Raw genomic sequence first — 13,411 nt, forward strand, 5'->3', positions numbered from 1 at the left:
CCTATGTTCATTCAAGTGAAATAAGTTTACCTGATAAGGATCCTATGTGGGGCTTAATTGTGATGTAACAGAAATAGTGGATCAATAGAAAAAATACTTTATATGATATATAAACTGCGGGTAATTATTAACATATAGGGAGAATATATTGCACTAGCATTTAAGAATTTATTAATTCTTTCCTATTATACTTCTGCATATTACTAATCTGATAGTCACAATCTAATGGCCGGCACTTTTTTGAGGTATCCTTGTTTTTTTACCTGATTTTATTGTCATTTTAATTTTGTAGTTTAATAAAATTAGAATTTTCTTATGATCACCGAGCTCTTCTTTGTCTGTGATATTTTATGTCACAGACTTATGAACTTTCTAGTCTTATTGAAGTGCTATGTATCATTTTGGAACATACAATGATAATACAATTAAATGGCGCCTGGCTCCCCCACAGCTGTGGCAGCCACAGCATAGGAGTTGAGGTCAGACGCCTTTTGCAAGCTCTCCCTCCTTGGCTTACTGTCCTCTCCTGGATGTGCCCTTACACTGTCACCCCATACTACACCCCCAACACTACTCAGTCTCTATTCTGTGCCCACTCACACTTTTCTCCCCCCATTATTTCCCCCTCCCCTCCTCATACTGTCTTCTCTCACATCCCCCTGTAAACCATACTGTCTCCTCATATATTTACCCTCACACATCCCCCATACTGTGTCTGCACACATCACATCACCCTCGCTCCCCATACTGTGTCCGTATACATTTCCCTCCTTCGCTCCCCATATTGCGTACGCACCCATCCTCCCCATTCTGTGTCCGCACCATTCACCCACACACACAATCTCTCCCACCCCTCCCCCCACACTAAATCACCCCACCCATACAATAAATCTTCCCTCACACTAAATCTTCTCCCAGCCACACAATAAATCTGCCCTCATAGTAAATCACCCCCAGCCATACCATAAATCATCCCCTATAGTAAATCTCCCCCCAGCCATACCATAAATCACCCCCATAGTAAATCTCCCCCAGCCATACCATAAATCACCCCCATAGTAAATTACCCACTAGCCATACCATAAACCACCCCCATAGTAAATCACACCCCATAGTAAATCTCCCCCAGCCATACCATAAATCATCCCCTATAGTAAATCTCCCCCAGCCATACCATAAATCATCCCCTATAGTAAATCTCCCCCCAGCCATACCATGAATCACCCCCTATAGTAAATCTCCCCCCAGCCATACCATAAATCACCCCATAGTAAATCACCCACTAGCCATACCATAAATCACCCCCATAGTAAATCACCCACTAGCCATACCATAAATCACCCCCATAGTAAATCACCCACTAGCCATACCATAAATCACCCCCATAGTAAATCACCCACTAGCCATACCATAAATCACCCCCATAGTAAATCACCCACTAGCCATACCATAAACCACCCCCATAGTAAATCACCCACTAGCCATACCATAAATCACCCCCATAGTAAATCACCCACTAGCCATACCATAAACCACCCCCATAGTAAATCACACCCCATAGTAAATCACCCCAGCCATACAATAAATCTCCTTCTATAGTAAATCTCCCACTAGCCATACCATAAATCACCCCCATAGTAAATCACCCACTAGCTATACCATAAACCACCCCCATAGTAAATCACCCACTAGCCATACCATAAACCACCCCAATAGTAAATCACCCCAGCCATACAATAAATCTCCTTCTATAGTAAATCACCCACTAGCCATACCATAAATCACCCCCATAGTAAATCACCCACTAGCCATACCATAAACCACCCCCATAGTAAATCACCCACTAGCCATACCATAAATCACCCCCATAGTAAATCACCTACTAGCCATACCATAAACCACCCCCATAGTAAATCACACCCCATAGTAAATCTCCCCCCAGCCATACCATAAATCATCCCCTATAGTAAATCTCCCCCCAGCCATACCATAAATCATCCCCTATAGTAAATCTCCCCCCAGCCATACCATAAATCACCCCCATAGTAAATCACCCACTAGCCATACCATAAATCACCCCCATAGTAAATCACCCACTAGCCATACCATAAATCACCCCCATAGTAAATCACCCACTAGCCATACCATAAACCACCCCCATAGTAAATCACACCCCATAGTAAATCACCCCAGCCATACAATAAATCTCCTTCTATAGTAAATCTCCCACTAGCCATACCATAAATCACCCCCATAGTAAATCACCCACTAGCTATACCATAAACCACCCCCATAGTAAATCACCCACTAGCCATACCATAAACCACCCTCATAGTAAATCACCCCAGCCATACAATAAATCTCCTTCTATAGTAAATCACCCACTAGCCATACCATAAATCACCCCCATAGTAAATCACCCACTAGCCATACCATAAACCACCCCCATAGTAAATCACCCACTAGCCAGACCATAAATCACCCCCATAGTAAATCACCTACTAGCCATACCATAAACCACCCCCATAGTAAATCACACCCCATAGTAAATCTCCCCCCAGCCATACCATAAATCATCCCCTATAGTAAATCTCCCCCCAGCCATACCATGAATCACCCCCTATAGTAAATCTCCCCCCAGCCATACCATAAATCACCCCCATAGTAAATCACCCACTAGCCATACCATAAATCACCCCCATAGTAAATCACCCACTAGCCATACCATAAATCACCCCCATAGTAAATCACCCACTAGCCATACCATAAATCACCCCCATAGTAAATCACCCACTAGCCATACCATAAATCACCCCCATAGTAAATCACCCACTAGCCATACCATAAATCACCCCCATAGTAAATCACCCACTAGCCATACCATAAACCACCCCCATAGTAAATCACACCCCATAGTAAATCACCCCAGCCATACAATAAATCTCCTTCTATAGTAAATTTCCCCCCAGCCATACCATAAATCACCCCCATAGTAAATCACCCCCTAGACATACCATAAATCACCCCCATAGTAAATCACCCCCTAGCCATACCATAAATCACCCCCATAGTAAATCACCCCCTAGACATACCATAAATCACCCCCATAGTAAATCACCCCCTAGCCATACCATAAATCACCTCCATAGTAAATCATCCCTTAGCAATACCATAAATCACCTCCATAGTAAATCACCCCCCACAATGAATCTTCATCTCCATTCCATCTTCGGTGTCTTCAGCTCTGAAGCACAGAGCACTTTCCACCAATCTGCGCCTCTGCAGCTGCAGCCCCGGTGAGTGGTGTCAGAAACGTGATCACATGACCTGACCCTGAGGTCAGAGCGTCAACGCTGGGAGCCAGCACGCTGCAGCTTCTCTGAGCCAGTGTCAGCTTGACATTCTGCTCAGAGAATGGCCAACTCCTAGTCTGGGGGGCGGCAGAACGCAGCCGCCGGGGGAGACACATCAAACTGCCCGACTGCGCCCCCCTGCCAGCTGCGCCTGGGTCACATGCCTCTGCAGCTGGCTCCCGGCGGCGATCACTCCCGCACAGCCTCTGTACGGGCGCGATCAATGAGGAGTAATAATACGTACCTGGTCATTAAGGCCCAGGGCACAGGTACATATTATTACGCCCTGCGTCAGAAAGGGGTTGAGGAGCAGGTTCCCTATACAGTTATAGCATATACAGTGACTGCAAGGCCTGCCCAAAATTTTGAAAAGCCTCAATACCCCTTTGAAGACACATAGAGGAGGTCCTGAGTAAAAAAAATGTCCCCATTATAAAGGAGCGGGTCTCCTATACTGTTATTGTGTATGCAGTGACTGCAAGGGCTGCCCAAATTTTGGAAAAAACCCAATGCCAATTTGAAGACACATAGAGGAGGGCCTCAGTTAAAAAATAATTTCCCATTAATAAGGAGCAGGTCTCCTATACTGTTATTGCGTATGCAGTGACTGGAAGGGCTGCCCAAATTTTGGAAAAACCCCAGTACCCCTTTAAAGAGACTTAGAGGAGGTCTTCATTAAAAAAAATTGTTACCATTGTTAAAGAGCGGGTCTTCTATACTGGTAATGCCCATGCACTAAGTGCATGGGCTGAAAAACCTTTATCCCTGTGGGGTATACATGAACATACTGTATAACCTACAGAATGTTAGAGGTAGGCCTCTAAAAAAATATTCCTATGGGCATCATAAAAACCCTTACAAAAAAATTATGTGGGTGTTGCTTCACGGTCACCCTGGTGATATGGTGGTGTAGGATAAGGAGGAGGAGGAGGACAACAGAAAATAGACAAAATCAGGAAGAGTATACCCATGTCTGGGTGTGAAGAGGTGCATGGGAATAGACCCCCCCCAAAAAAGCCACTGGATTTGACTTTATGTTCCGCTGCTATCATCCGGTGGTGATGAGAAGTCTGGCCCAATCCAGCCCTTGTTCATTTTTATAAGAGTCAGCCTATTAGCATTTTCAGTTGACAGGTGGATGCGCCTTATAATACCCCAGCGACACTAAAAACCATCTCTGACAAAATGCTAGACTCCAGGACCTCCAAGGCATAGAGAGACAGTTCATGCCATGTGTCTAGCTTGGATACCAAATAGTTGTAAGGCACAGGGGGACGCTGGTACAGTCGCCAAGGTAGTCCTTCAGCATCTTCTAAAACTTTTCTTTTTTGTCAAAGTAACCCGCGCATCATATTTGTGTCTCTCTCATCTGTACTCCTTGGTTGTCCAAGGTACTGTGACCTCAGCCGCAAGCAATTTCAGATGTGAATTTTTTTTTAAATTACGAAACAAGGACCTTCTAGTACTGAAACATTTTACTAGACCTCTCCACCGCGGGAAGGAGAGATAGAAAGTTCTCCTTGTAACGTGGGTCTAAAAGTGTGACCAAACCTGTAATTATTGTAGGCCAAAATGTGTACAACGTGAGGGTCATGAGAAAGGCAGAGGAACATAAACTCAGCCATGTGTGCCGGACTGCCACCAGCCAAGTCTTCCCTGTCCTGACCAAGAAGACCACTGTCCATGCTCCCCTACTCATCCTCCTCATTCTCCCTTTCCTCAGGCCATCCACGATGAATAAACGGTATGAATGTCATGTGGGTAATACCGTCTGTAGGGCACGAAACCAGCTCCTCCTCCTCATTAGCACCCAATCCGAGTTGGGATGAGATGAGGCTGGGCTGTGTGGCATCAGCCTGTATGGTTCCTTGCTCCATATGATCATGCTGTGCCTCTTTAATTGTGAGCAGCGAGCATTTCAGAAGACAGAGAAGCGGAATGGTGAGCTAATTATGGCGTCATCGCCGCTTACCATCTTGGAGTCTTCAAAGTTTTGGAGGACGACACAGATGTCTGACATCTATGCCCACTCATCAGTTCTTATGTGCGGAGGTTGACCTGAATGCCAACGGGCGTGTTGAAGCTGCTACTCAACAACTGCCCACTACTGCTTACAAATAATTCCCAACATGTGCAATGTTGAGTTTCAATGCGTGACGACATGGCACACCAGTCGGTGAGCTGGAAGCACATCGGCATATGGGCCAGCACAATGGCTAAGCATGATGCGTGTGTGAGCTCTCCTCATTTCAGAGCAACCACCAGGTTCCAGCCATTGTCACACACGACCATGCCTGACTGTAGGTTCAGCGATGACAGCCACAGATCTGCCTGCTCTTTTACAGCTGTAAATAACTCTGCAGCGGTGTGCGGTTTGTCACCTAAGCATATTAGCTTCAGCACAGCCTGTTGCCGCTTGGCCGAGGCAGTGCTTCCAGCTTGCGATTGATGTGGTCATTTTGAAGATGGAGGCCGAGGAGGAGGTGCAGGAGCTGTACAATGTGGGGGCAACCCTGATTGACCCAGGGCCTGCAATCCTTGACGTCGGGAGGATGTATTCTGCACCAGGATCTGACTGGGTCCCAGCTTCCACTATCTTAACCCAGTGTGCCATCAGCGAGATGTACCATCCCTGGCCACAAGCACGTGTCCACATGTCCGCGGTTAGGTGGACCTTCCCAGCATTGTTGAGGGCACGCATAATTTTCTGGCACACGTCCTTGTGTAATACAGGGACAGCACACTGGGAGAAATAGTTACGGCTGGGACCAAGTACAGAGGGATGGCCGCCGCCGTCAGGTTGCGGAAAGATTCTGTCTCCATGAGCCTAAAAGGCACCATTTCAAGTGCAAGCATTTGAGAAATGTGTGAGTTTAGTAGTGTGGCCTGTGGGGTGTTGGCTGCTTATTTGCGCTTGCGTTCAAAGGACTGGGGTAGGGACAACTGAACGCTGTGCTGGGACAAGGACGTGGACGCTGACGGTTGCAAGTCTGCAACGACAGGTGCAGGGCAGGAGGCATCTTTACCTGCATCATGGACGGAGGCTTTGCGTGCACATACAACAGCGGAACACGCAGTGGTGTCACCCGCAGACACTGTTTCTGTACCCTGGCGTTCGGCCAACTAGTTGGGTGCTTTGCTGTCATGTGCCTGAGCATGCTGGTGGTGGTCAGGCTGTAGTTTTGCAACCCTTGCTGATGTTGAATAAGAGAGTGCTGAAGCAGAAAACAACGATCACATGGCCATAATATGAAAAATGTGTATAAACTTTATTGAAAAATTCTTTACATACAAAGTAGAAAATGGAGAAAAATGTCCAGGGAGACAAATGAATACCAAATCAACATACAAATCGTTAAAACATAAGTAAAAATAGGCAGGCAGCATAAGAAATGCAGGAATCTCGTCTCACAACTACCATCCTCCCCATTATCAAATGCTTAGGAGACTCTAGCAAATATGAAGGGACACCATGACGAAACATCAATATATATTATAAATAGCCATGTCCCAGGGGTAAACATCCCTATCCTCACATAATCAAAAAGTCATGCATAATTACCTAGGTGGGAGACTGAGAGCCTGCACGATGCGTGCTTCCCCGACACGCGTTTCGGCGCTATTGCCTTTCTCAAAGGGACTGCTGTGGCTCAATAGACAGTCATTTAAATATATAGCGCGAAAAAAGGCTGGCCAATAGGGCGGCACAACGCCTTGCTGATGTTGGCATAGCAGAGGTTGCAAATAGCCTTTTGGGGTTATCTGGACAGTCTTTAAAAAAGAGCCAGACTTTGGAAGAACTAACAGTTGTACTGGCAACTTCCCTTGTGTTAGTGTTCCGGGAGCAGTTGCCCGCCTTGTGTCTGTGGCCACCCCACTGCTTGTTCCTGCCTGTTGTGGTGCTACGCCTCCCTCCCCCTCTGTGCTGCTGTCCTCATTATGCATGTCACTTTGCCAGATTGGGTCAGTGACTTTGTCGTCCACTACCTTGTCTTCCACGTACGCACCCTGGGCCACCTCCTGACTTGATGGCAATTGTGTCTCATCATCATCCACCTCTTGCGACAGTTTCCCACTGTTGACTTTGTGTGACCGTGGCTGTTAAAATATTTGGGCATTGCTACATGCGATCTCCTGTAGCCCCTCTTGAATTGGGCCGGACGAGAGGCCCGAAACTATAAATGGATAAGTGAACAGCTCTTCAGAGTGTCCAAGTGTGGGATCACTTGTCTACCAGGCACTCGGCATGGTGGGAGGAAGGAGAATCAGTGTGAAGAATATGTGGTCCAGACTCACGGCTACTGAGATGGGACCATGTGGAAGACAGGGTGGTGGTGGTGGCAAACTTACTGGAAGCATTATCTGCTATCCAAAAAACAACCTTTTCACACTGCTCTAGCTTCAATAGTGTTGATCTGTGGCCCCCTAGAAGTTCGGACAGGAAGTTAGTTCGCGATAATGTGGGTGTTTGTTGTGCTCCCTCAGCAGACACAATTTTATCTTGCCCATGGCCTTGGCCTCTGTGTGCACCATTACCATCATGTCCACTTCCTCGTCCCTTGCCACGCAACTTGCCCATTTTAAATGGACTATAATATTTGGCACGCTCCCTGAAATTTCAGGATTATTACTGCAGTAATATCGAATCACGTCTGATGACCATGGTTTTATGCAGTCGCCTACTAGTACGGTATTTCTCAGCGACCAAGTGTGAATAGTTTTGACCAACATACACCTGCAAGACTTTAAATGGAGTGTAATATCTGATGTGCTTCCAAAAATTTCAGGATTATTACCGTAGTAATATAGGATCACGTCTGATGACCACGTTTTTATGCAGTCGCCTAATTGTATGGTATATTTCAGTGACCAAGTGTGAATACTTTTGACCAACATACGCTTGCCAGAATTTAAATGTAGTGTAATATCTGATACACCCCCCAAATTTCAGGATTATTGCTGCAGTAATATGGGATTACGTCTGATGACTAGTGATGAGCAAATATGTTCGAAAAACAATCACCAATTTCAAATTCGGCATGAATATGGCAAATTGGGATTCATGATCGGAAACAAGCATTTTTTCTTAAAATCTGCAAAAATCAGTAACATTCGGTGAAAATATGGGTGAAATTATTTAACACTTTCGCTAGCATAGTGGTGGTGTATGATGAGCGGGAGGATGTGTTTGATGACGGAGGGGCTGGGAAGAGCTGGTTGCAGGGAAAGGTTCATGTAGCTATAGGAGAGGACAGGGAGCTTCTGACAATGATGCTTTTTAGATTTGGGGACTGCCTTAAAACAGAGAAGTGGGAGATCTGGAAATATAGATTGTAACCGGGCATCTTTTTGTAATAAAGGTTGTAATTTCCATGCAGCTCTCTTTAGCGCTGCCAAATTTGGATTGTAGGTGACTACTAAAGGCACCAGGTTGCCCTTGTTCAAAAAGGTCTTTTTGAGGCCACCAAGGTGTTTGTCTCTGTCCATAGGGTTGGACAATATCCGATTGTATCTGATGGCTTGGCTTTAGCCCATACAGTTTTTTTATGTGTTTTGGATGGAAACTGAACTGACCCATTTAAGGTATGTTGGACGGTTAATTGGATGTCTCTATTTCATTGTTCTGTAGCTTAATGAAGGTGTCCAAAAAGTTAATTTCAGTACAGGAGTAGTTGAGTGTTAAGTTGATGGTTGTAAAAAAATACTTCTTTCCGTATATTTTTTCTATCGAGGACTTCTTATCAGATGTGATCGATTAATGACTATCATGATATTCTTAGGAAAAAAAGTATCGATTTATTCTCGGATTGTCCATTAAAAAGAATGATTACATAAAATAATTAAATAGTTACAGAGTGATTGTCCATTTGTCCATAATTAGCTTAATAATTGAGATTCACCCATCTTTCCCTGGGATCCTGGATGGTAGATTGCATATGTCTGTGTCCAGCACGTCTCAGGATGACACCATGTGTCCGGGTAAAGAACGTGTTTCCTTGGGCCTACATCAGCAGCTGGTTTACACACATATCCTTGTCCTGTGGAATGGCAAGAGACCCCCCCTGTCTCTAACATGGGCTTTTATAGGCCTGTCATATAGCACCTGTTCTTCTAATTATGGTGCTGAATTAAAATACACAAATAGCGCATGTCATCTAGAAACCCTAGCACGATGGCTGATGCAATCTTATGTATGGTACAGAATTCAGAATTAAGAATAAAATGAATATCCATAATTAATATTTAACAATGGTGAGATAAAATTGATTAAAGTGCTCATGGAACGTCTTAAGCTGTTGCTCAGATTCCGTCCAGATGATTAAAATATCATCAAAGTAATGGTAGTAGGCAAGAGCCCTGATGGGACATGTGGACAAGAAGTCACTTTCAAGCTTGGCCATTAAAAGATTTGCGTACTGTGGAGCCATGTTACTTCCTATTGCTGTACCAGTCTCTTGTAGATATATATTGTTATGTTATCAAATTCTAATAATTGTGGGCGAAGATGAATTTTGTAATTTTCACCACAAAGGTGAAATAATCCTCCTGGTCAGTTTGCTTTCTCTCCCAGTACCTTTTCCTTCTACCACTGTTAGGTTTCTGGGAAGTTATACTTGCTCCTTTTATTTTTGGTTCTCATTAGCTTGCCTTCTTTGCCCTATATGAATGTGTTTTAGTTTCTCACTCAGGGTTTTTCATATCTTATGTCACACTTTTCTTTCCCCTTGTTGACAGTGTGTTGCAGACTCCCCTCTGGTTCCTCAGGAAATACGAGAAACTCCTCAACTGTCTATTTGGTAGTTAGGTCCGAGGTGGTGTTTTAAGTTGTGCAGCTAAGGCCTTTCTAGTGTATACAGAGACCAGTTGGGTGTAGTTGAGTCATTCTCCCCTGTGTGGGTTCTCTCGTGGCTATCAACATGCGCTTTCTGGTTAAAACATTTCCCACATTTTGAACATGAAAGAGGCTTCTCCCCTGTGTGACTTCTCTGATGTTTATTAAGAGTTGATTTCCGTGTAAAATATTTCCCACATTCTGAACATGAAAATGGCTTCTCCCCTGTGTGAGTTCTTTGATGTTTGATAAGATTTGATTTCTGGTTAAAACATTTCCCACATTCTGAACATGAAAAAGGCTTCTCCCCTGTGTGAGTTCTTTGATGTTGGATAAGATTTGATTTCTGGTTAAAACATTTCCCACATTCTGAACATGAAAAAGGCTTCTCCCCTGTGTGACTTCTCTGATGTTTATTAAGAGTTGATTTCCGTGTAAAATATTTCCCACATTCTGAACATGAAAATGGCTTCTCCCCTGTGTGAGTTCTTTGATGTTTGATAAGATTTGATTTCTGGTTAAAACATTTCCCACAATCTGAACATGAAAAAGGCTTCTCCCCTGTGTGGGTTCTCTGGTGCTTAACAAAATAACATTTCTGGTTAAAACATTTTCCACATTCTGAACATGAAAATGGCTTCTCCCCTGTGTGGGTTCTCTGATGTCTGATTAGATTTGATGTCGCTATAAAACATTTCCCACATTCTGAACATGAAAATGGCCTCTCCCCTGTGTGGGTTCTTTGGTGTTTAACAACATCTGATTCATGTTTAAAACATTTTCCACATTCTGAACATAAAAAAGGCTTCTCCCCTGTGTGAGTTTTGTGATGTCTGATAAGATCTGATTTATTTACAAAACATTTCCCACATTCTGAACATGGAAATGGCTTCTCCCCTGTGTGAGTTCGCAGATGCTTGATAAGATTTGATTTCTTTGCAAAACATTTCCCACATTCTGAACATGAAAATGGCTTCTCCCCTGTGTGAGTTCTCTGATGTGCGAAAAGATTTGTTATCGATGTATAAGATTTCCCACATTCTGAACATGAAAAAGGCTTCTCCCCTGTGTGGGTTCTCTGGTGGCCATCAAGATTTGCTTTCCATTTAAAACATTTCCCACATTCTGAACATGAAAAAGGCTTCTCTTCTTTGTGGGTTCTCTGGTGACTGAGAAGAGATATTTTCTGCACAAAACATTTTCCACATTCTGAACATGAAAATGGCTTCTCCCCTGTGTGGGTTTTCTGGTGGGTATCAAGATTTCTTTTCCATTTAAAACATTTCCCACATATGGAACATAAAAAGGCTTCTCTTCTGTGTGGGTTCTCTTGTGTCTGAGAAGATATATTTTCTTTACAAAACATTTCCCACATTTTAAACATGAAAATGGCATCTCCAATGTATGAGTTCTCTGGTGACTAACAAGATCCGATTTCTGGTTAAAACATCTCCCACAATTGGAACAGGAAATTCGATTGTCTCCTGTGTACATTTTTTGATGTTTAAGAAAATACTTTTTGAGGGGAAAACTATTTCCATAGTCTGACTGTGAAAATGGCTTGTTTCGTTTAGGAGCAGTTCGTCTGTTAATGCCTCTTTTGTGACTGTGATTTTCCTTAGTAGTCGGTAATGAATCAGAAGTCAGGACCTGTTTTAAAGAATCCGATGACAAATCTTTGTTGTGAAGGGATGATGGTAAATCTGGAGTAACGGCATTCACTTCAATTGTATCCTGTGGGATCTCAAGATCATCTGATTTAGAAATTGAAGATGTCAGCTGTCCCTCTGATCTCCTGGTACAGTCATCTGCCAAGAATAAAACCAATTATTATTTTTGAAGAAAATATCCTTGAATTTTATATTTCTGAACATTTAAACTGTCTGTAGAAATGGCAAGTTACGTAATAACATTGAATTATTCACTAAGACACTGACAGTTCACAGTCTAATATAAAACCTCATAGCATGAACCAGTAGAGCGTGGTCCATCATCTGCCAGTGTAAAAACAGAAGTTTCTACATTATTATGGTCTTAAATGCTCCTGAAAAGCAACATGGCTTCCATATCCCAATTCAGCAATATCACTCCAATCTCCCCCTTGCTTCTAAGCCTTGCAGTGCGCCCAAACCACATTTAGCATCCATATATTTGGCATTACTCTAGTAAGAAGAACCCACTTAATTTATAGTGTGTGTGTATCTCCTGGAGTACAATATGAACACTATGTGTTGGGCAATAAAATAATATATTTGCAATTTTCAGTCTCCAACATCCAGGCGTGCAAATTTCCAGAAAGTGGTTGTGGAGTCAAAATAGTCACTACTCCTATAGATTCATTTCCTGAGGGTTATAATTTCCAAAACGGAGTCACTTTCTGGGGATTTCTACTGCTCTGATTTTCTGTCATTTTGTCATATTAAGGTTTCTGCAAATGGTGGGTCTCATCACCTCTGGGATCTGCTCCTGCGGCATCTGCTTCTGTCACCATATGTGGCCTCATTCATTCTGCAGAGAATCTAACTTCATGGTATATGTAGTCAAATGCCCATGTGGTCTACAATACGTATGGAAAACTATTCAACACATCAGGGACCGCATTGTCAAACACAAATCCACTATCCGTTGTGGCAAAACCTGGTTACTACTACCCTATCATTTCGCCAGGTATACAGTATAACAACTCAGGTTCCAGGTGATCGAACAAGTATCCAGACCCAGACAAGGTGATAACCTTATTAAAATCCTTAAACAGCGGGAGTGGTTCTAGATCCACGCCCTTCATACACTGTCCCTCAAGGCTCTCAACCATGAAATAGATTGGCTAACCTGATCTTTTTTTCAGACACGCTAGATCAGCTCTATAACCCACTCCTACTCCCCCTCTCCAAGGGAGTTCCTCAAACCCCTTCCCCTCTCCCCTGCCCTCCCACTCCGATCTCCTCCACCCCTTCCCCTCCCACTCAGATCTCCTTCACCCCTTCCCCTCCCACTCAGATCTCCTTCACCCCTTCCCCTCCCCTTCTTACACACAGCTCCTATGTGTCATTCTTGCAAATCTAAGTACATACCCTCACACTGTATAGTTTCATACAAGACTCCATACATTTCCTACATCCCTCTCCATTATTGCTTTAATCCAGGGCACCATTTAACCCAACCAAAAGAAGCAGTTTTTTTCCCCCACCAAGATCAACCTCACTTTTGCCGCTCATCCACACACCGT

The 13,411-nt window shown here is 43.7% G+C and overlaps 2 protein-coding genes across 2 annotated transcripts in view; both read right to left on the minus strand.

Annotated features, from left to right (window-relative positions):
* The window catches only part of LOC141206936 (uncharacterized), a 266,238-nt gene that overhangs the window by 27,621 nt on the left and 225,206 nt on the right, over positions 1–13,411 (minus strand). The gene's annotated exons all lie outside the window — the stretch shown is intronic.
* The window catches only part of LOC141206945 (uncharacterized), a 34,186-nt gene continuing 29,901 nt past the window's right edge, over positions 9,127–13,411 (minus strand). The window contains exon 9 of the mRNA XM_073664315.1: positions 9,127–11,605. Within this exon, the coding sequence (XP_073520416.1) occupies positions 10,187–11,605 (1,419 nt within the window). The 3' untranslated portion in view covers positions 9,127–10,186. The remainder of the gene's footprint in view (positions 11,606–13,411) is intronic.

Source organism: Phyllobates terribilis, unplaced genomic scaffold (genome assembly GCF_046119375.1).
Source record: "Phyllobates terribilis strain yellow unplaced genomic scaffold, ASM4611937v1 Scaffold_150__1_contigs__length_4496277, whole genome shotgun sequence".
Taxonomy (NCBI): Eukaryota; Metazoa; Chordata; class Amphibia; order Anura; family Dendrobatidae; genus Phyllobates; species Phyllobates terribilis.